Here is a 22,018-nt window from a genome sequence, read left to right on the forward strand (position 1 = left end):
GCTAAAAGTGGTGAAAGAATACTTCATAAAAATATTGAAAAACTGCTTGACTTTTAGCTGTTGCCAGTAATTATATTTTAAAGCCATTTCACTCATTGATTCCCTTGTAAATACACTTGTAAATATGTATATAAACTAGAATTTTAAATTAAATACAAAATTTACATTTAAAATATATTAATTTAATTTTTAAACGTATTAAGCTGATTTATTAACCTATTGAAAACTAACAAAAAACAGCTTTTAAAATTGAAATTAATGCAACTTTGGGTTAAGTTATCATTTTTTAAGCTTTGATTTTCCCACAAAAAAGAAATCGATAAATAAATCGATAAATATCGATGCAAAACGACTAGGTCTTCTCGATGGATGCCAAAAATGTGAATAATTTCCAATGTATATTGAGCTTTGCCATTAAAATGTTAATAAACTAAAAATAAAATATTGAAAAAATACATAAAAACTTTATGCTGAGTTTTTTAAAATTTAAAAACCTAGAAAATTAAAAAAATTATATATTTTTGTATGTTTTCAGCCAACAACAAACCCAGAAAGGCTTCTCGAATTTGATAATCCAATTTTAAGCTGCAAGCTACCATCGGCTTTACTTAACATTCATTCTTTACCTTTAAATTCAAGGCACTTTTCTCGAATAGTACTTTGACTTTTTTCTTGTAGTGTACCAGAGAATCGCCGACTTGGCGTCCTGGCTAATTGGGAGCGGTTCGAGGCGATGGACGTAGCCCGAGATAATCACAAAAGTTTTGTAATAATTTCAATTTTTTCGGCCACTTCGCCGGCCGCCGCCAACGCCACCATTATCTGTGTTTCTGTTCGACTTTATTTTATTTTTTTTTGCGACTGGATTCTGCTTGCCGTTTGCACTTTTCTAACAATTTCGCTCCAAATGAAAGCTTTAATGGATTTCGAAAGAAAAATTTATTTTGACAATGACAATGAATTTTCCCAGCTTTTCGCCTCTCTTACACATTTCATTTTATTTATACTCTGTTTGTTTTTTTTCTTCTCGGTTTTTTGTTGTTGTATTTTCCTTGTTGTATTTTTTTATTGCCGTTCCAAAAGTTTTGAATGAGCGCCCGTTGAAATTTTATCTGCCGCGCGTTGTGACTCTCAACCCTCTGCTATTTCCCATCACCCCCTCCCGGCGGGTTCTTTAGTTTCAGTTCCTTTTTTGGATTTTTGTTGCCTTCTTTATGAATAAAAAGTCGGGACACGTTTACTTCATCAAATGCGCTTAATTAGAATTAGCATCGGAATGCGGCTCTGCCGGAGAATGCGACCCGGCGAAGGGGGAGGCTGTCCTGCGAGGAAAAGGCAAAAGGATTCGGGGAACGGAACTATGTGGGTGGGTGTTGCAAAGCTTGAAACGGGCTGAAGGCCAGGTGGAGTCGGAAAAAAAATGCCAACAATTTGTGGAAAATGTCAAGCGGAATGGTTTGGTATGAGCTAAACAATAAGGGCAATATTTGGACAGGGTTTCCCTCCGTTTAAAGGTGCGAGCGTAAGGGGATTTTCCCTCGAGTTTCCACACGGAACACTCTTTAATTAATTCTTAGCTTAGTTAGGTGTTAATTTTTTCAAGTGTACACCCAAGTCTGTGGCAGATTTAGCCATGCTTTCTCCATCCTTGACAGACAAATATTGTAAGTATCGTTGCGCAATCCCCCTCGCAGGCACCGAAAATAAATAAATAAATATTTGAAAACTAATTATGCTTTCGACGCCGCGGCAATTGTCAAGAGAGTGGTAAGGGGGGGTTTTTTTTGGCAAAAAATCATTTTTCATTTACTGGTAGATTATTGAGACGTATACAAGCATAATTAACGTCCATTTCGGGGGCTGCTCGTTATAATGACGATGGCGTGAGGGATGCTCCGAGTGCTTCCTTGCCAAATTTCTCATTTTCGGTAAATTAAATTCACATAAGCAGAAATCGGCAAGAAAACCGATACCAAGGTGAGACTGAAACCGAGCTGAGACCGAAACCGAAACCGAAACCGAGACGAGGCGAATCGGAACAAAAGCACAAAACCAAACAAAACAAAATGCTTCCAATGGGCCATCACAACAATGGGGAGGGAAGTGGGTATCAGGGGGGGGGGGGGGGGGGGGGAACTGCACAGGGAGAAAATTAGATAAAAGATGTCAGGAAAAAATATAAATATTCAATGTGGCTGAGACTAGAAAAATTTGGGATTACAGCTTTCTAGAAATTATAGAAAATATTAAAACATCGATAATTTTTCGATATGTAAAACCAAATATCGATACTTATCGATAATTTAATGTTGTATTATATATTCTAATCGATATATTAATCAAATATAATCCTTTTTATTTTTAAAAATTAATATTTATAGGGAAAAATGTAAATTTTTGCAACCCAAAATTAGAAAATGCTCTACTGTGTGGCCTTAGGTGCCGGCTACGTTCGGGGAGAGCATTTAAAGCTGACCATAACCGCTTCCAATCGCGCCGAGTCATCAAAATTTTGCCAGCGACTTTAGCCATAATGACGATGATAATGATAATGGTTATGATGGCGATATAGTTGACGACGAGAGTTGCTCGACGGGGCGAAAGAAAAAAGAAAGAAGAAAAGAATACAAACAACCAAGAAAACACCGCCACAACATCGACAATGTAATGAAGCCAAAACTTTTGAATGATCCATTAAACTAACAATTGAATACAAATCAAACAGAAACTAATCGGAAGAAAGGGTGAACCCGGAAAAAGAGACGCCAGAGCCACAAAGCACTCGTGTCTGACGCAATAAAAATCAAAACAAATAGAGTTAAGACTCTGGGAAAAGTGGAACAGCTAAGCGGAATGGTAATTGGATTATATTTATTTATTTATAATCTAAAGATACTCTGGATTATGGGTTAAATATACATTTATTCGATTACAATCAGCAAGTATTTATATTTTAATTAGGAACAGGAAATATAAAATATTAAATAATCTATTTCTACAAAAAGTATAGAAATGGGTTTTCAATGTACCCCATATTATATTTATTTTTTAAGAAGCTCTCTTGGCATGGCAATTATGAGCTACAAAGGCCGCTGGTTCTGACCACCAACAAAAGGAAGACCCTTCTTCCTATTGACCAACTGGGCCTGGGTAAACAGTACCTTCGGCCCTTGAACCTTCAATAAAACCGAGCCAACAGACAGATCAAATTTCTCAGACTTGAATGGACTTCGAGGGGAGATTGAAGAGAAAGTGCTTTCTAAGTGCCTGCACAAGGCTCATTCTGTGTGTGTGTGTGTGTGTGTGTGTGTGTGTGTGTGTGAGCGGAAGTTGGAATCTAGAAACGAAGGGAATGAGAGGAACCTCAAAAAAAAAACTGGTTCGACTTAGGAATACCAAGGGATAGAACTCTAAAATGTAATATTAAAAAGATATTATGAATAATATACTAAAATTAGAGAAATAAGAAATAAATATATTGAATATACATTTGGTAATATACAAATTTATTCCTAAAGAGTTGTTAGATTTCCGTCGATGATTGCATGCCCAAAGATAAAGGGCTTCTCTATACCTTTTTCTTCACTACCATATATTTATATTTATATTTTATTTAATAATTATTTAATTATTTTTTCCAAACAAGTCTTATACACCCCAACTCTCCTTTCAAGGGGTATACCATGGGAATTCCGCTGGCTTTGTTAGTTGCAATTGTTTTGGCCCAAAAACAGACCAACAACAAGGGCACAAATTGTAGCTACTTTTTCGCCATGCTGAATGTCTGTTTTCTCAGTTCTCAGTTTTCTTTCTGTTTTGTTTTCCTTTTTTTTTTTTTGTTGTATATTCTTTCAGGACTTGTGGGTGTTTTTCTTTTTTTTTTGCAGCATTTTCCGGACTGCACGCTCATCTTTTAGCAATCGTTCTTCTTCCCCTTTGTGCATACGCGAGTCCTAACAAGGACAAGGTGTTTCACAGACAAAGAACGGGCTAAATACTGGCAATTCTTTTGATTTCAAATTCAACATTCTTATCTAATTTAATTTTAATTCAACTTATAAGTTATAGCGTATGATCCTTGCAAACTCTTCTAAGAGGACAAGTTAACTCAAACTAAAATTAGCCACATTTTCTTTCAGTACATTTTGCAATTCAATTGTTGCAGTGTGTTTTTGGTCAGAGCTTAGCAATTCAAACAACGACAATGACAGCTACAGCAACGGACTGAAACTGAATGTTATTTCTCTTAAGGACATCAGCGAAGCAAATACACGACAAGTGGGGGGACTCCCCGTATCCTTTCAAAACCTGGCTTAATAAAATATGAAATAAGTTGGATACAAGTTTATTTTAGAATCAGACACATCCTTTTCAATTAATTTGTTTTTTTTTTTTTTTGGAAAGGGTATTCACTTTAGTTTGTGGCTCCCAGTTCTTAGTTCACTATTATTACATTTTATTTAGCCTGCTCGGTACGGTGTATTTTCCTTCATGTCCTTTGTCATGTTTTGTGAATTTCCAGCTGCAAACATTTTTCACCGCTAGTTTGAAGTCCTGCCTCGACCGCTTCTCCCACACCCAGCACCCAACACCCTTGCCCCCATTCTCTGGCCAGGATAAATCAGTTTATGTTACATTTTCCTTTGGCTTCTCTGCTTGGCTTTTTTTTTTTTTTTTTTTTTTTTTTGTTCTGTTTTTTGTTTTTTGTGTCATCTGGCCCCCGAGTTTCCCGAAAGTTTTGTTTGTTTTCCTTATTTCTTTCTTCACGCGTCTAAAGTTGCACAAATAAAATAAAATTTGTTTTGACTCATAAACAATAAGAATGACAGCGGAGAAGATTGCGAAACAGGGAAATCAAAAGTGGACCTAAGCTGTAGCTTAAGGATGCTGTCAGCTGTTGTCAATTAGTCCTTTTTGTAAAAGTTACCCACTCTCATGGAGCACAGAGCAAAACGAATTTTAATTATATTTATTTGGTAGGTTTTTATACATATATATATTAGATATTTTAATTGGATATAAGAATCTATAAGGTTCCGGAAAAATCCTTAAGCTAAGTCGCCCTCAGATAGCATAAGCCGTTACGCATCTTATTCCTTTTATTGCAAAAGTCCTTGTGACTTATTTTGCCTTTAGTAAAAGGCGTTTTAATTTGAGAGTATATCAGAGACAAAAGGGGGCATTTTGGACCTCATAAGACCCCCCATAAACCCGATCAGCATCACGATCTAGCCTTGCCAGCTTCCACTTAATAGATAATGGAAACTGGCAGGACCAACTGGCCTCGTTAGCTCGCTGCTGCAGTTCATTAAACCCGAGCATATTCTCATTTTCTGGCCGTCCTTCAATCCTGTCCCGGACTGTCCCGGACTGTCCGGTTGACTGATGCCTGCCTTGCCATTTCCTCCAGCACGCGTCTCGCATTGGCAGTTATGATGCGGTTGGGCCGGGACAAAACTGCATTTTCAGCTTCTGTTTCGGGCTCGTTTTTCTTTGGCCTTTTCTCCATACCTCCCTCACCCCCCCCCCCCCCCCCCAACCCACTTTCTCCCTTGACGTTTTTTGGCTTCTGTCCTTCGGCAGCCATTTTTGTGGGCTACGGCTGCGATTTTGTGTTTGCTGGTCACGATGTTGCACTTAATTGTCGAAAGTTGTCAGCGCCGTTTGCCAAAGCACTGCTTGCCGGGCCACGCCCATAGTCCACCGCCCACCGCAGTCCTGCCACAGCCACTCTCGCCCATCAGTTGCTAATTGCTGGCAGTGCGTAAATTGCGCGATTTTCTCCTTTTGCCAACGCTCGACGCTCGAAATCAAATGGCGGAAATTGATGCCCAACTGGAGAAAGGGCCAGGGAGGAGGCACAGAAAAAAAAATTGTATATACTTGAAGGGAATAATTGCCATTATAACCCAATTACTTTAGTTTTATGACTGATAAAATTTTTATAAAATATTGCTTAACTGTATTAATGAGACCAATGTTATCACCTGTTAGAAATTAATTGTAAATTAAGGTAATATATTTTCTGGTTTAAAAATCTCTTAGTTTTTATAAATAAAATATAAAAAAAGCCAAAACATCCAGATTTCCTAAACATAAATAGTTTCCAAGAAGAAACTAGATACTACAGAGACAGCCTAGTCTTACTTTCACTCTTCATCTCTTTGTATTTATAATATATAATTTTATATAAATATTTAGTAAATAATTTCAAAAGGAGACTGAAATTATTTATTGATTTTTTATTGCCATTGATTTGTTTCTTTCCGTGTGGCGAGCGAGTAAAGAAAAGGAGGGAAGGGCCTCAAACTTTCCCATAAATTTCATTGCCTTGGCTCGCTTTCGTTTTATTATATACATATATATGTATTTTTTTTATACATCTTCTGCGTTCATGTTATTTTCAAGTTTTTGGGGAAATAAATTATGTTCTTGTTGTGTTTTTTCAGGCGGAACACGAGACAATTGCCTGCTGCTTTCCTCTCTCCCCCTCGGGTCCCTCTGGAAAATGACGAAAAAAGTTTATGCTGCCTTCGCTTCGCATTATTTTTGCCTACTTTCTGTTGTTGTATATATTTCTTTTTTCTTTTTTGTTTTTTATCAAATGGAACACAATTTTTTCGCAGCCACTGCCTGCAGTCGCTGTCGGCGTTGACGATTGCTACACATGTCAAACTTTCTTTCATATCATTGAATCAGGCAAAGTTACATAAAACTTTTCCCCGCCTACAAGTATGCAGCAGCAACAGCATTCAGGAAGAAAACTTGGCAGGGGGAGGCATATGTGTGTGTGCCGTATGTGTGTGTATCCTCACACACACACACACACACACGAGGCGTAGATACAAATCTCAAAACATTCGAAACAAATTTGCGATAGAAAATAGAATGCGAATTTCCATGGCCCGACGAGCGCTGCAGAAACCTGAAACTGATAAAGGTAATCGTATTGTTTTTATTGCTTTCCAGTAAACTGCTATTTAAATTTATTGTTGTTTCCGCAAAACGGGTTAAGACCGGAATATTGGTCAGTAATAGTGCGATGGTAATTCCACACTTCTTTATATATTTTAAAATTATTTTTAATAAAGCAAATCCATATTTAAGAAGATATATAACATATCCTTCAACAGTATCCAATCCAGACCTATCTCAATATTTAAGGTGTTCACTATAAGAAGTACATTTCACACTAAAAGTAAATTCCTTTATCAAATGTGGAACTTCTTAGAATTCTCTCGAAACCAGGACATTCTTTTGCGCAGACTAGTATTGGTTACACTCATAAAAATGTTTATCCTAAAACAAGTTACTCCTGAAATTAGGAATATTTTTACTGCTCAAACAGGTACATATGATAAGTACGTTAAGCTTCCAACTTGATTAATTATTCATAAATTTATACAATTATAAATACATTTTGCGATTGTAAACAACGCATTTACCATGTTCGCCTTGGCTGATAAATCTTACAATTTTGGAACAATGAAAAAGGAACATTAATGCGGAAATGCATACTTAAATGCCGACAAAATGAAATATATCGATAAGTGCTTACATTTTTGGTAATTTTGTGTTAATTTTTTCCTATAAAGCTTAAAAACTCTCAACAAGTATAAGAAAACATTAGAAATAGGAATTGATTTAATGTAGAAAAGACATTAAATTGCACGTTTTGCAAATCAAACAATTCTTTCGAAAGTGGAAGCGGTACATTTTCTGTGAAAGCGGTTCTAAAATATATTGCACTCGATATTACTCGATATACGCAATTAACGACCAAGCATGGTCACTCTGGATGGAAAATTTTCTGGTTGCTGTCATTAATTTTTAGCCAATTGAAGCTTAAAGTTGAAAATTGAATTTTGCCAGACAATGGAGCCCCACAAGACGTTAATCAAGCGCCTCGCCGAGGCGGCGACTAGTGACAGCGATAGGGGTGAGAGGGCAACACCAGCTAAGGTGGCTAAGTTCCTCTCCCAGGAGGCCAATATCATCCAGTGCCTTTTTGGCGAAAATACAAGCAAGCGGATGCACCAGGTCCGCCAGCTACCGGCATGGTTCACGCTGCTGGGCAAAAGCTCGTACCCCTACGCCGAGGAGGATTTTATGCGCATCTGGAAGGGTCTGCTCCACACCATTCGGATGTCGGAGAAGCCGCAGGACCGAGAGGAACTGGTCGAACAGGCCGCACAAATGGTGGACAGCTTTGGTGGCAACACCACTTTGAGCCTGGCCTACTTCAGTGCCTTCATGCGCACCACAAGCGAGGAACACTCGGGAGTCAAACTGAAGAGACTGGATAAGTGGGTGCTGATGCTCGTTCGCCGCATGCTCCGCCACGTGCTGCGTGTGTTCAAGCGGACTAAGTGGTCAGCGGAGCTGATCGGCGCCTTCAACAAAAGCATGCAGAAGAGCGTCTTTTCCGAAAAGCCCAAGAGCCACGGGCTCATCGTGCACTATTTGTCCATTTTCTTCGAGGAACTGGCCAAGGAGGCCAATGGCGACATCACTGCCGCCCAGGTGAGCACCTTCTTGCTTCCGTTCGTCAAATACATGGCCACGCAGAAAGATGGCCAGCTGCTAAACCAGTGTCGCGCCAAGGTGCTGTATTACCTGCTGTACCAAAGTGACTTGGGGCGTAAAAGTCTCAAAAAGAAGATCATTTCCCCAGATCCCCTGGTGGGCAAGGTGGACTGGAAGCTGTCAGTGCTGCCGGTCAATCCAGACTACGTGCTGGATGAGCTGAATAACCTGTTAAGCACGAGCAAGTTCAACCCCCGGCGGCGCAAGTCTTTGTGCAATCTTATCCAGCTTTATGAGACCTATAAGAGCGGTAAGTTCCCCTTCGCAGTGTGCAACATCGAGAAGGAGGAAACGACAATTAACAAGATCGACAAAAAGCCAATTAATAGCGGGGACGTCGCCTTGGAGCAAGAAATCTCCGTTTCCTCACTCAAGCCGGAAAGGAAGAAGCTTCTGCAGAAGAGTATCAAGTCGTGTGATCCTCAGTTGGCCACTCCACAGCCGGTGGAAAGTGGCAAATGGATGGGGATCCTGTTCCCTGAGCAGCAGCAGGTGAAACTTAAACAAACGAACGTGCCATCAAGCATCAACAATGAGGGGAAATTGATCAATGAGCAGGCAGCAGGAAAGCAAACGGCGGATGTCAAACCGAAGGCAAAGGAAAACACCCATGAAACACCCATGATCGTCCAGCAGTCAGCCCCCTTGGAGCATGGAAAGCAGAAAGACTTGGCTCCCTGGCCCCAGCAAGAACTTGAGATGGCAGAGAACCAGCAGTTTGCCTTTCCACAGCCGGTGGGCGGTGGCGAACAGGTAAGGATCATGTCCCCGGAACAGAAAATGGAGGTTAAACAAATCGGCAATGAGGTAGAAATAGTTCATGAACTGGCTGCAGACAAACCGAAGGCGGATGACAAGCCCCAGGCAAAACAAGACGAGCAATTCCATGTCAATAAAGAACAACAGACCAAAGCCCCTAACGAAAAACAGTCCGTTTTAAACATTTCAGAGCAGGCTAAGCAGTTAAAGACGAGTGAGCAGCCGAATACCATGGCAGCCAAAGCCGAAATTAAGCCGGAAACAAGCACAAAGACTGCAGGACTGCCAGAAAAGGACATCCCAGAGACCTCGAAGCATGGAAAGAAGGGAACCTTCGCTATCTCGCTCAAGGAACTACAGCTGATAAGAAAGTACAATCTGGTAAATACTGCCAATTGGCTCGATCGTCACTTTGCCACTCCATCGTTACTGGGCAGTGGCGAAGGCGTGGAAATCATTTCCCCAGAGCAGCAGCAGCTTACACTTGACGCAAGGATTCGTTCTGGCACCAAAAATGAGGTGGAAGAAGTCAATGAGCTGAATGCTGGGGAAAGAAATAAGGATGGCGAACCCAAGGCAAAGAAAGCTAAAGAAGCAGAGCAGCTCAACGTCAAGAATCCTGAGCAGCCAAAATCCAAGAATCCTCAGCCGCTTCATGCCAGGAAGCAGCTACAGACCAAAGCCCAGGAAAAAGAGCAGCAGCCAAATCAGTCCAAAAAGAACAATCAGCCGAAGCTTACGGCTCCACCCAAGGCCACTCAAAATGCAGCTAATAGCGGGGGTGCCTCCTCCAGGCAGAGAAGTCTTCGGGATAACGCCGTTTCCTCACAGCAAAAGAAACTGCTCCAGAAGAGAAGCTACTCCAAGATCAACAATGCCGGTTCCTGTGTTGTAAAAGAAGTCAAGAAGCAGCCAATGCAGCCGAAGACTACAGAGCCGGAACCACAAAGAAGGACTGCCGTACTGCCAGATAAAGAACAAACCAATAAGTCAGCCCTCTTCCTATTCGGCTGCTCATGCTTATAAATATATATTTATGCACAATTGTATATCTCTCGACTTTGACTTTCCAATTTTCCTATTTCCCTGGTTTTAGGATGATATTTTAAATTACAACAAATATATTTCTTTGAGTGTACATTTTGCCTGCTGTCTCCTTGCTTCTGTAATTAACTATGGCCCACCGCTTAGCTGGTACACCACTCGCCTTCCGTTCTGCGGCTTCGATTGGGTCCTGTTCCGCGTTAATCATGCCTAGGATTCAATGCAGCACCCCATGTCCTGCCACCCCACTCGCCTTTCGCCATTCATCTGGCGGGGCACAAAAGTGCAAGGCAAGTGCAATCGATGCACACGATGCAGCGAATATATTTGCATGTCGATCGCAGCAAAGAGTTGCAATTTATGCTCCTGCAAGAGGACGAAGGCTCCTCTTGCTATATGCAGTCTGTGTTGGGGATGGCAGGGAATATGGATGTGGCTATCGGTGATATCGATTAATGGCTAAACATCTAAATCGATACACCGATATAGGAGAAGATGATGTCAAGAGGACAAAATTAGGACTTTAAGGTTTTATTGAGATATTTTACTACTCTTAAAGCAAACTTTAAATTTAATCTTTTTAAATTTTTTGAAATATTTGTATATTTAGCTTTAGTAAAACCGATATATCTTTTGTTGTTGCGCTATTTCTCCTGCCGATACATGTACATCCTTGGCCAGGTAGACGTTCGGCGGCAATAAAACTGTCAATAGTGTCAACGCATGCGGGATTCCAGGCACCGAGAAAGAACCACCTTGCACCACAGCAGCTCTAGCTTCAGCTCCTGTTCAGCCTCCTCCTTCCCCTCCTCCTGGGCACCGCAGCAGTGCATACAAAAGTTGGTAAAGAAAATGCAACGATTTATGGTGGGTTCGGTTGACGACGGCCGATTGCCTTGCAAGGACCCGTCCACACAAAAGAAACCCGAAAGCCGAAAGATTCATGGCTTTGCGAATTTAACAGCCATTTGCTGTCTCTGTCTCTGTCTCTTTCCTCTTGCCTCTCTTTTGCTCTCTATCTACCGGTTCCTGGCCAAAATATTCGCGCCAATTGCCAACTTTGTGTTTGGGTCGACGCGCTTCTGGCGCCATTTTGGGGCTGCAAGCTGACTATGGCTAATATCAACTGGCTTTCAGGAGACTTTATCGCACCAATTTTTGTATTTAATATTAAGTTTTTACTTGAATTGAATTTTAAATTGAATTTTGATGATACAAAGCAAAACTGTTAGAAGCCAGCTTACCGCCTTGTTTGGTTTTATAATAAATATATAATATTTGTATTATATATTCCCATTCATTTTCCCTGTTTTTGCATAACACACTTACCCTAAATAAACCACAATTCCTGTCCGAGCATTTCGAGTCCTCGATTTGCGTAGAATTTGATGGCTTTGACCGAACAGGAGCTGTGAGTTTTAAGATCCTGACAGGACTGGCCCTTCCCCGGGGTAAGCGGCTTAGCAGCCAAGGCAGAGATAACGATACACTCGAGTGCCGACAAGCGCTCTCCGGCGCAATCATCGGGCCGATGGTGAAGACTCCTTCGCCGCTGACCGTAAAATACCCACACACCCGGACAATGGACACTGGACACTCCTGAATCTCAAGTGGCAGGAATCCACGGCGGACTGGCGGTGATCTTTGTGCCTCCTCGGAGACGGACGTTAAATGCTACAATTTAAGCGGATTTTACAATGCACAACACACACACACAGACACAAAGGAAGCTGGGAAATGATAAACGGCAAGTGGAGGTGGCAACCGTGAAGCTCCTTCCGTAGAGAGCAAATGTCCATTAAATGCGCCATGTGGGAGCTGTTACAAGATTGCTTGTTTGCTTAACTTGTGGGTAAACAAAACCTAACCCTATATATCAGGTGAAATCTTAAAAAAAATATATATATATATGGAAGTAATGCCTCAGATAACCTCTTAAAACCATTCTTTTCATGTCACTCAAAGCCACACTGGATTTTGGGGAAAAGGGACACAACCACCTAACATGGTTTCCTCTCAGTCATTGTCCCCTGCCCCCCTTTGGGCAATTGTATTTTGGTCAGTGTTACTTTCGGCCCACGACAAAACACAGTACAAGTTTCATTTCTTCATTTCTTCCTCTGGTTTCGATGGTTTGTTGTTAGCCTGGCTGTTGATAGTTGGCCGTGGCTGCTGCATTTAGGCCCAAAGAGCCGGCTCTGGCAACAAGACCGCAGCACTTTGCCTGGCAGTAGTACTAGTTCTCATTTCATTTCGCCTTTTTAGCCTCGTCGTGTATCCCTGGCCAAATAAATTTTTCCAGCAGATAAATCACATTTTGCAAAGGCGGAACTGGGGGGGGCTCAGGGAGGGATGTCCGGTAAAACAATTGTCTGGCATCGAAGGAGGCTCGCATTCCTGGCCAGATTTGGCTTGAAGTATGCCCGGACATTGCTGTGGCAACCCTCGCAGGAAGGCACTAAGATTATTTTCAGTTTTTGGAAGTGCGTAAGCAATAATAATTAATTTTTGTTCATATACAAAAGTAAGCAAAAATAAATTTAAATTTAGTTGAGTCTGAGCCTTAGTTTCTTTAAATTTTCTCTCAGTGTATCCTGCTCTTTGCCTGACCCAGGAGTTATTAGTTAAGTTTTTCGGCTGCAAACCCGAGGCCCCATTTCCCGCTCACATGAAGTCGAGCGAGCGGCCATCATGAGGCTGAGATTGAAAATTGTGTACAAATTTTTCGGGTTTCTGTTTGAGCAGCTGTGTGGGACTGGCTCTTGGGCTGTGGGTTCGGGCATGGGTCAACTATTTGCACAAAAAATATTGATTGTTGCATGTAAATTGACTTAAATATGGCCTGGGCCACACACTTGGGCCATCCGGAGAGCTGTGTGGGGACGATTTTATCTGCTGGTAGTTGGTAGTTGGCATTGATGATGTTGCCTCCTCTGTCTCTCTCTCGAATTGGCCAAAAACGAGGATAGAGTAGGGGGCAGGGGTACGGTAGGGGTTGTGTGTGTGGTTACGGGTTGCGTGGCAGCCTTTTCACTGCTGCTTTCGGCCGGTCGCAGTCCATAAGAGTTTCGCCCTTTTGACCCATTCCACTCACGCAATGCGGTTGAATTTGGAGTTTTCCCGACCTGCCTGGAAATGGAACTCCTTCCCTATCTGGGTTATGGCTGTATGTATGTGATTATGAGGTGTACTTGTCTAGGGAAAGGGTATATCTATATGATACTATGATTTTTGATCTGTGTAAAACTTAATGGGAAAATTTAAACAATAGCAAAGCTTAAGGTGTTTCAAGAGCTAGGTTTCTTCAGTAAAATTTTCATATATCATATCTCTCACTTTTAATTCATAAGGCCTTTTTATTTAATGCTTTTATAATTGATTTAAACAATTTACTTTATCACAGTTCTCTCTTTTTTTAAGCCACTCGGTTTGCGGTGGAAGTTTCATTGCTCGAACGGGCTGAAGGGCCATTCAATGCTCGCATTGAATGTTTTCGAGTGCGTTTATCATAATAATGGGTTCATAACAAATTATAAATTAAGTCGGTAACCGCATCTCAACCGATTCATAATTTATTAAAAGCACTCGCCATATTTAATGGCCGATCAAGAGACACGGTAAGCAATGATATATGTATATTTACAAGGCAATTGATAGAAGTGTTTCAAGTCAATACAAATATTTTCCATATTTTTATAATATAATAAATAATTAATACAAATTGTTAGGGAACTCGGCTCAAGCCTCGAAGGAAACTGTTGCCAGTCTGAGGTCCTTTTCCGGCTACATCTGCTGCCAATTTATCAAGGGCATCCGCCCGTGTGTATGTTGGCCCTGTTTGTTTTTTGCCCGGCTCTGGTTGATTGCCATTGCTTTTTGCATTGATTTAACTTTTGCTGATTTCTGCGTAGCCCTGCTTCTACTCCTGCTCTCTCTCTCTCTCTCGTCTCCAATTGGCAGCCTCCTCGCCCTCGGAGGGCTTACAAGAGAGCTTCCGCCCCGCCCTCTCGCCACTGTTGTTGCTATAATTCGATTAGATTTTGTTTCAGATTACAGATTCAATTTAAATTTCAATCATGAATTGTAGCATTTTGCGATGCCATGACCAGAGGGGATTCAGCAGGACTCAGGACCGAGGACTCTGCACGAAGCTGGGTCCGGGTCCGGGTCTGGGTCTGGGCCTGGGCTGCGTGTTTGCGGTTTGATTTAGATTTCATGCTTGTTAACACATCGTTTGCAGGAGCAGGAATAGTTCCCTCGGTCTCGACCCTTCCGAAGCCTTTCGGAATTCATAAGCAAAATGAAAAGCGAAAGGGATCGGGAAAAGGGAAAGGCAAAGGCAAAGGCAAATGCTAGGAAAAGCGACGGGCCAGAGGGTCCTGTCTGGCTTCTGGCCAAATCCAATCAGCCAGCTATTGCAATATAAACGCGTTGACAAGGAATCCCGGGGTCTGAGCAATGTCGCCCACCTGACGACAGTCACCCGAAAGTCGTCCAAGTCGGAGAGTTGCAACATGGCGAAACAATAGGACGAGTCGAAGGATGAGGCGCAGTGCAAAAAGTTGCCCCGGATGCCAGGAGCTACTGGCGAGGAGGACTAGGACAAAAGCCCGATCCACGCACATCCAACCCTTACGCCTCCCCCCCAATTCGGTTCCCCTCCATACAAGTTAAATTTTGTGGAAAAATGCATTCATGTGCATCGAGCAGTGAATCCGATGGAGCCTGCAACGTCGTTGCCCACTGCCACTCCTCCGCAGTATGTGTGCTTACATGTGTCGAAGTCGCATCCGCCAAAGCTCATTCACACATCCGGCTCTCTGGCCAGGATCCGCCATTCGGGGTTCCCCGTTCCCGGTTCGCTCTTAGCCATTCACCATCCTGCCATCCTGCAAGCCGACGGTCCTCTGTCTTGTTGCCGTTGGCAACATTTCATAAAGGATGCGCTACAATGCGTGGCGCTTAGAAATATATAAGGGAGTCGAAATGCACTGCTTGCACTGAGAGAAATACCTATGTTATATATACATTTATTAAAAATAATCAGGAGCATGTATTAATTGTTAAAAAATTAACGAAGTTTGTTAGATAAAATCAATATAGCATTTAAGAAGTAAGTCTCTGCAAAAAACAGCAAATTAAATTGTAAGGTTAAGATTTTCGAGTGGCTAAAAGCGAGTAGCGAGTAGCGAGTAGCAAGCAGCGAGCAGCTTTCTTTCTTTTGCAATTATTAAATACAAAGTCTGAAAACTTGTGAGTAGCGTTAGACAAGTAGGAAATAGCGATTTAAGATCTATCTTTAACAATTATTAAATAAAAATATAGAGATCTGTTTATACAGAGAAAACTATTAAGAAGCGTGTTGCAAATAGCGAGAGGGTAGAAGTGGCGAGTTACTTTCATTTAGCAATGATTACTTTTATAATTATATATATTTATACCATTAAATCTTGGCAAATCAGCGGGCCAAATTTAGCTTTCTTTTTTTAATAATTTATTTCATTATTTTTTTACACTTGGACTCACTTCCCCAATCCTTTTTGCCCAGTGTCCTGTGTCTCTGTCTCATCTCGCTGCTGCCGTTGACGTTTTCGTGGAAGTATTGAAAACATATTGAATGCTATAAATCTGCCTCGACTGGCACTCTAGACCGCTGCCACCCCAAAATACCCTTTCCACTACCAAAGTCCGGACACAGCAACAAATGACCGTCCATATGGCAAAGTGGTCGCATATGGAGGAGGCAGAGTGTGCCAGGCCAAGGACAAGGAGTAGCCTTAACATCTCTTGGGAAATCCCAACTTTAAGGTCGAATTAAAATACCTGAGAAGAAATAATTAGGTCAAGTAAGTCTCCTATAGTTCTGGAATAAATATTCAACTACAGTCTAAACACATTCAAGCTCAATTCTGCCAAGTCATATACTTAGGAAGAAGTTAGTGCCGCACAGGATCAGGCTTGGATCCCTCCACTAACAGACACACGCACACACACTCGGCCGGGTCGCCAAGGACTCGCTTGTGGGCTGCCAATCAATGAGTTAGATAAATATTTTCACAGCAAATGGAACGTAATGAAAAGCATGCTTAAGTTGCTCAAAAGCAAAGTCAAACAAGGCAGGCAGGCGGCGACGGCGGCGCAGCCAACTCGAGTGCATAAAAAGAGACAACCAGGACATCGGCCGAAAGGGGGAGCAGAAGCAGGAGCAGGAGCAGCTGGACACTGGCCGATAAGTTATCAAATTGGAGGCAGGACATGGGAGGGCAATTAATCATCGAGTGGCCACGGTAAATTTCCAGCCGGCCCGGAAAATGTCAAAACGCCAATTAATTAAATTACGCCCAAGGCGAGTCCACTTCAGTCATGGCCCACTGTGCTTAAAGGACCCACTCCCTGCCTCCTTCGGCTGCTCCGGTTCAAGGGTCTGGTGGAAATAACAAAGACAAAAGGCGACAACATCGCCGACACACATGACATATTATTCATTTCGCTTGAAATTGACACAAACACTTAGAGCAACAATAACACGCGCCATTTATTCATGCAGCAGCGCCAGTGACGATGGCCAGGACCAAGACGGCATATCCTTCCAGGGAGACGAGAGGGAGGCGAACGTAAGATGGCGCTGCTCCAGTCTGAAGTTGTTTCCCGGTCATGTTGGAGACAAAGGACGACGAGGGACAAGGGACAAGGGACAAGAGACAAATGTCAAAGGGAAAGCCTGGGAAATAAGTCAGAGCGGAAGGATGGAGTCGGGCATGCAGCAACAATATGTTTCCTTTCCGCCTGCAGTTACCACTTCCGCTACATGACAAAAAAAAAAAAGAAAATGACACTGATATGCCCTGGGCAGGACCAGCTGCACAAGGAGACCTGACTAATAGGGTCTGCTCTAATACGGTTACAAATCCAAAATTAACTAGATCAAATTTTCAGCTTTCTCTAATGTCTGTTTTTATATTTAATTATAATTTTTCACAAAATTGTTTAGGTAAATATTGGATTTTTCAATGCAAAATATTCCCAAAATAAATAATATAAGCACGGCGATATTCTGGGCATCGCCAGAGCCAGAAATGTCATAACCATATTAACAAGAGATTCAAGAATCCTGGCAATAAACAAGGAATCGCCGATTATCCTTTAAGAGCAGGCGATCATTGGTAGGTTGGGAATATGGCTGCTTAGAAATTGAAATACAAATCACGAATATTTATTTTTGCAATTCTTATAATTTTTTAACCCAATCCTTCAATCAATAACTGTGCATTTAAAGCCTCGTAAAAGTCGTAATTACCTTTACAGATACCAGAAATTTCTCTGAAATTTAGCCTGAATTTGATGATTCCCATCGATGGTCATTGCAATCACAGTCTAAATGATTGACTCATTAATTTTATTTTGTGTCCAACTGATACTGAAAACGTGAAATGGCGGAAGTAACACTTAAACAACAGTGCGATTTGTAATGTACATGACAGGCCATATCAATCGGATGGTTGTTTTTACGGCGAAACAAACTGTTTGTGTGTTGGGTTTGTGACTGAATTAGCACAGATTGGGTGCTCCATTTCCTTCTCGAAACGGAAAACATTACATTCGCATATGTTGTGCATTGCCAAATCGTCTGTACTTAACCGTCAGGCTGATCAAAGGACATCCAGTCTGTTGAAGAAGGGAGTGGCTGTACAGTAGCTCTTTAATACAGTAATCTTTAATACTTAACTTAATAATATTTTACAATGTCATTTAACTATCCTCATGATTCGTTTTAATTACTCTTATTAACCATAACCCAGACATTGCCTCTGCCCCTGTACAAATTGACTAACCTTTGGCTAACCAGCTTGTCTGAGGTTCTTGGCCTTCGCAAACAGAGGTATTACATCGCGATGCCTGCTAACTCGAAACTGGAGAGTCGCTCCATTGACAAATACGCCATAGACAGTTTGCAGCACGTAGGAGCAGTAGGCTCCGCTCCGTACACAAACCAAGCAGGCACGCACGGAGGCAATAACAAAATGGTAGGAGGCTCACGCATGCACACAGGCAGGCTGACAGGAGCACAGATATGTATGTATGTATGTGGCATGTCCTTGTAATAGTTGGCATTACAGCGCGTCACGCGTGGTAGGGGCAGGAAATTGATGGCAGGCTAGCAGGATGGCAGCTGCTTTGGGTTTTTATTAACTGCCACCCGAAACGGAGACAAGTGTAAGCGAGCAATTATCAGGCTAACTGTCAGGGAAGGTGTGGCAGCAGGAGGACTCATGGTATTGGCCATTTATGAAATGCCGATCACTGTCAGGGATGATAACAGAGATGGCAGTTCTGCAGGATAGCAACTTTAGGAATGCCTAAAAATAAAAAATACTCCTCTTTATCTGGAAATTTCTTATACTAATATTTAGAAATTAGAATCTATAGCTACCTACCTAGAATATTATATATATTTTCCGTCCAGTTGAAAATGGTAAAGGACTCCTAGAACCCTGGCAAAATTTATGCTCGCACACCCACACACGCTCGCAACTCAAATTGAAGCTGCGCGCAAATAAGTGTCCTGCATAAATTGTGCTCATTTGTGCGGGCCAGGACGAGCGACGAACGACCAAGTTTCGGCAATTTGCCTTGGCGTGACCTGACCCGAGCAATTGCAGCTACCCAGAGAGTTCCCTGGCTGCATGCAATCCCCAAAAAAGAAGCCAAGCAAAATCGAGCACAGGGAAAAATAAGGGATACTAGACCCCTCTAGAGATGCAATAATATTTTAACTAGTTACTAAATAAATATGATTCAATATAACATTTTTATTAAATAAATTCAGAGAGTTATAGTTAGTAGATCCTGAGATCCTTTTGCCTTGAATTTAGTTTAGAAATTACGCAATTACTTCCAAAGAAAGTATCATAAGCTTGTATAATAAATCTTAAACAGACTTACCATTTTCTCCCAGTACATTTAAACTCTAAAAGAAACCTGGCAAAATGGCCAGCTTTGGTAGCTCAGGTGTCAACTTTTTCCCGCTGTAGCAGAAAATCGTTAATTTAACGGAATCCAACTGGCGACTGGGCCAAGTTTTGATTCGGCATTTTGGGCCAAGTTGATTTAATCGCTACTCTGTGCTCGCCGTGGAGCTCCTAATGAACACACCTTCTCCACAACCTGTTTATCTAGAAAAAGGTGACCTCGAATCCACACACCACACCACCCAAACCAGGTCCGGAACCACCATTACCACCACGTGGCCGGAGGCGTCGAGGCAAAAATATGATTCATGTCAGAATTGTCGTGCGTATAAATGAATATTTGAATTATTGTTGCCGTGCTACGTGTTTCGGTGTAGGTGTATTTCCCTACACTGCGAAAAAAAGTTGGCATATAAGGATTGGTATAGAAGGTAGAAGAGAAGTTGAGGGTCTTACACCTTCGTGTGTGTGTGTGTGTGTGTGCAGTGCAAGTTCATAAATTATGGCAACTTCCTGGGACACTCGAAGCCACGGAGCCAGCTCCCTCCTGCTCTCAGTTACGAATCAGAATGCGAATCCAAGTCCACATCAGTATCCCCAGTGTCCAAAAACAAAATTCAAATTCAGAGTACACGGAGAGAAGCAATATTAGGAGGAGAATTGCTCAATTGCTCTTTCATTAATTAAGTTATATTTGGAAATTAATCGTAAGAAATGTATTATCTATATTTGTAAGCTTTATTTATAGTTATTTATTTCTAGATATTCATTAAGTAAATAATATTTATATATTTTCTTATTCTAATTAGCAAACCTTGTAAAAAGTCCCCTCCTTAAGTGACACTTTACCTCTCAAGTGGCATATTTTGGTCACCTTTTTGCTTTACTCAGGCTCTGCTCTGCTCATCCTTGTGCTGATCCTTGAGCTTGAGCAGTAGCTGGAGTGGGAGCCTTAGCCTTAGCAGGTAAGCATAAGTTTTAATGTCTCAATTGGCTTTATTACTATCTCTGGTCGTTGCCTGGCTCCTTGTCGTGTGTGTGTCTGGAATCACTTAAGTTTGGTTTTGTTTTTCAGTTGCCAAAACTCAGCTTGAATGCATAATAAGCCTGTTCTTTATGGCATACAGATTCGAGGTGGAAAGGGAAAGGGTGTGTGTGTGTGTGGGTGTGTGTGCCTGGGTGTATATACCCCTCCTGGCTGCTGGTGCTTTGTTATATTATGTTGAGTGCTGGCTATTAACTTACACCGTATGAATGTGCGCCACACGCGGCGTATGAGTGATAAATAAATGATGCGCCGAATAGGCCTAGTCAAGGATAAATCCGTGAGCCAAAAAAGGGAGGCACTGGCTCTGGCTCTGGCTCTGGCTCTGGCCCTGTTTCCTTGTTTTTCGATATTCGAAATAAATTAAAAACTTTTTCAATTGCATTTCTACGGCTACGTGCCATGTAGCTGGGTCGTGTGCCACATTGCGTGTATATATACATATATTCCTGGCGAATTGGATTATATAAATATGTTTTATCACGCACGAATTGAATGGGTATATATATTTACAGTAAAGCTTCCTGCTGGGGAAACTGTAACGAGAGAAACACAACTTGAGGCTTTTTGGGGATAATTTTCAGTTTTTTTAAAGGGTTATAATTTCTTCATTTGTTGCATCAAAACTTGGTTTTTGAATGTTTAAAATTTAGTTGAGAGTTGCTCATTCTGGCTAAGCGTTTCCCTTGAATCAATTCCCTATAATATTAATCCCATGATCCACGAATTCCCGCACTGAAACGCACTGTAGCCGCTTTGGCTTTATACACGCTTATTTTCAATTAATTTCGCCAGCTCCCAGCCGGCTCCTTCCGCCGCCTCCGTCTCAATTCAATTAAGCTTATGAAAACTTGAAGCACCAAATTTAAAGCATCATTAACACTTTCGTGTGTGTGTGTGTGTGTGTGTGTTGGTGGGTGTGTGAGTCTGGGCATGCGGCATGTTCGTGTTATATAATAAAATTAACAACTTTATTGCATTGTCGCCTCCTCTCAGACAACGAGTGGGGAAGCAGAGGCAGAGGAGCCACCTCCAACTGGATTCTCTAGTCTAGTCAGAAGTTTGCCAGGACACTCGGGGGGGAAAGTGCCAGGACACTCGGGTGAAAGTGCAGGGAAAGTTGTAAGCAGAAAGATAAAATCAAATGGCTAAAGATCTAAAAAAGCTAGCTAAAGTTAAAAGATAAAAATAATTTAAAATAATATATATACAAATAATAAAAGGAATATGAAATGTATGCAATGAAAAACCTTATAAAACTCTTTATATTATCTGATTTTAAATATGCTAAACCTAATTTTTGGGAACTCCCATTGATACCTTCCTCTTTTGGCCATTTTTGGTCAAAAAAAAAGTAATGGTTCTTCTACCAAAGAATGTCCTGGCTTTGCCGTTGTTCAACTTCTGTAAAAATGGCTTTTTTCACACTTTGGGCCAGTTCAGTACCTCTCACCTCTGGCAGTAATTTTTCACTTTAGCCGCAGCAGATATTTGTGACCAAAATTGTTTTCGCTGCACTCGGAAATCTGGCAAGAAAAAATGATATAAGTAAAGCCAAAACAGTACCAACTTTAAGAAGAGAAAATGGGAAAACTATATATTTTATAATATAAAG

At 41.4% G+C, this 22,018-nt stretch overlaps 2 protein-coding genes across 2 annotated transcripts; both read left to right on the forward strand.

Annotated features, from left to right (window-relative positions):
- Positions 1-7,815: 7,815 nt before the first annotated feature.
- LOC138929255 (ribosomal RNA processing protein 1 homolog) lies at positions 7,816-9,008 on the forward strand. Its single transcript, XM_070288601.1, has 2 exons — positions 7,816-8,836; positions 8,905-9,008. Exons 1-2 carry the CDS (start codon positions 7,876-7,878, stop codon positions 8,910-8,912), a joined length of 969 nt encoding a protein of 322 aa, XP_070144702.1. The 5' UTR covers positions 7,816-7,875; the 3' UTR covers positions 8,913-9,008.
- Positions 9,009-9,048: 40 nt separating this feature from the next.
- On the forward strand, positions 9,049-10,371 carry LOC138929236 (triadin-like). Its single transcript, XM_070288564.1, has one exon. It carries the CDS (start codon positions 9,049-9,051, stop codon positions 10,369-10,371), a length of 1,323 nt encoding a protein of 440 aa, XP_070144665.1.
- Positions 10,372-22,018: the final 11,647 nt, after the last annotated feature.

This window comes from Drosophila kikkawai, chromosome X (genome assembly GCF_030179895.1).
Source record: "Drosophila kikkawai strain 14028-0561.14 chromosome X, DkikHiC1v2, whole genome shotgun sequence".
In the NCBI taxonomy this organism is placed as follows: Eukaryota; Metazoa; Arthropoda; class Insecta; order Diptera; family Drosophilidae; genus Drosophila; species Drosophila kikkawai.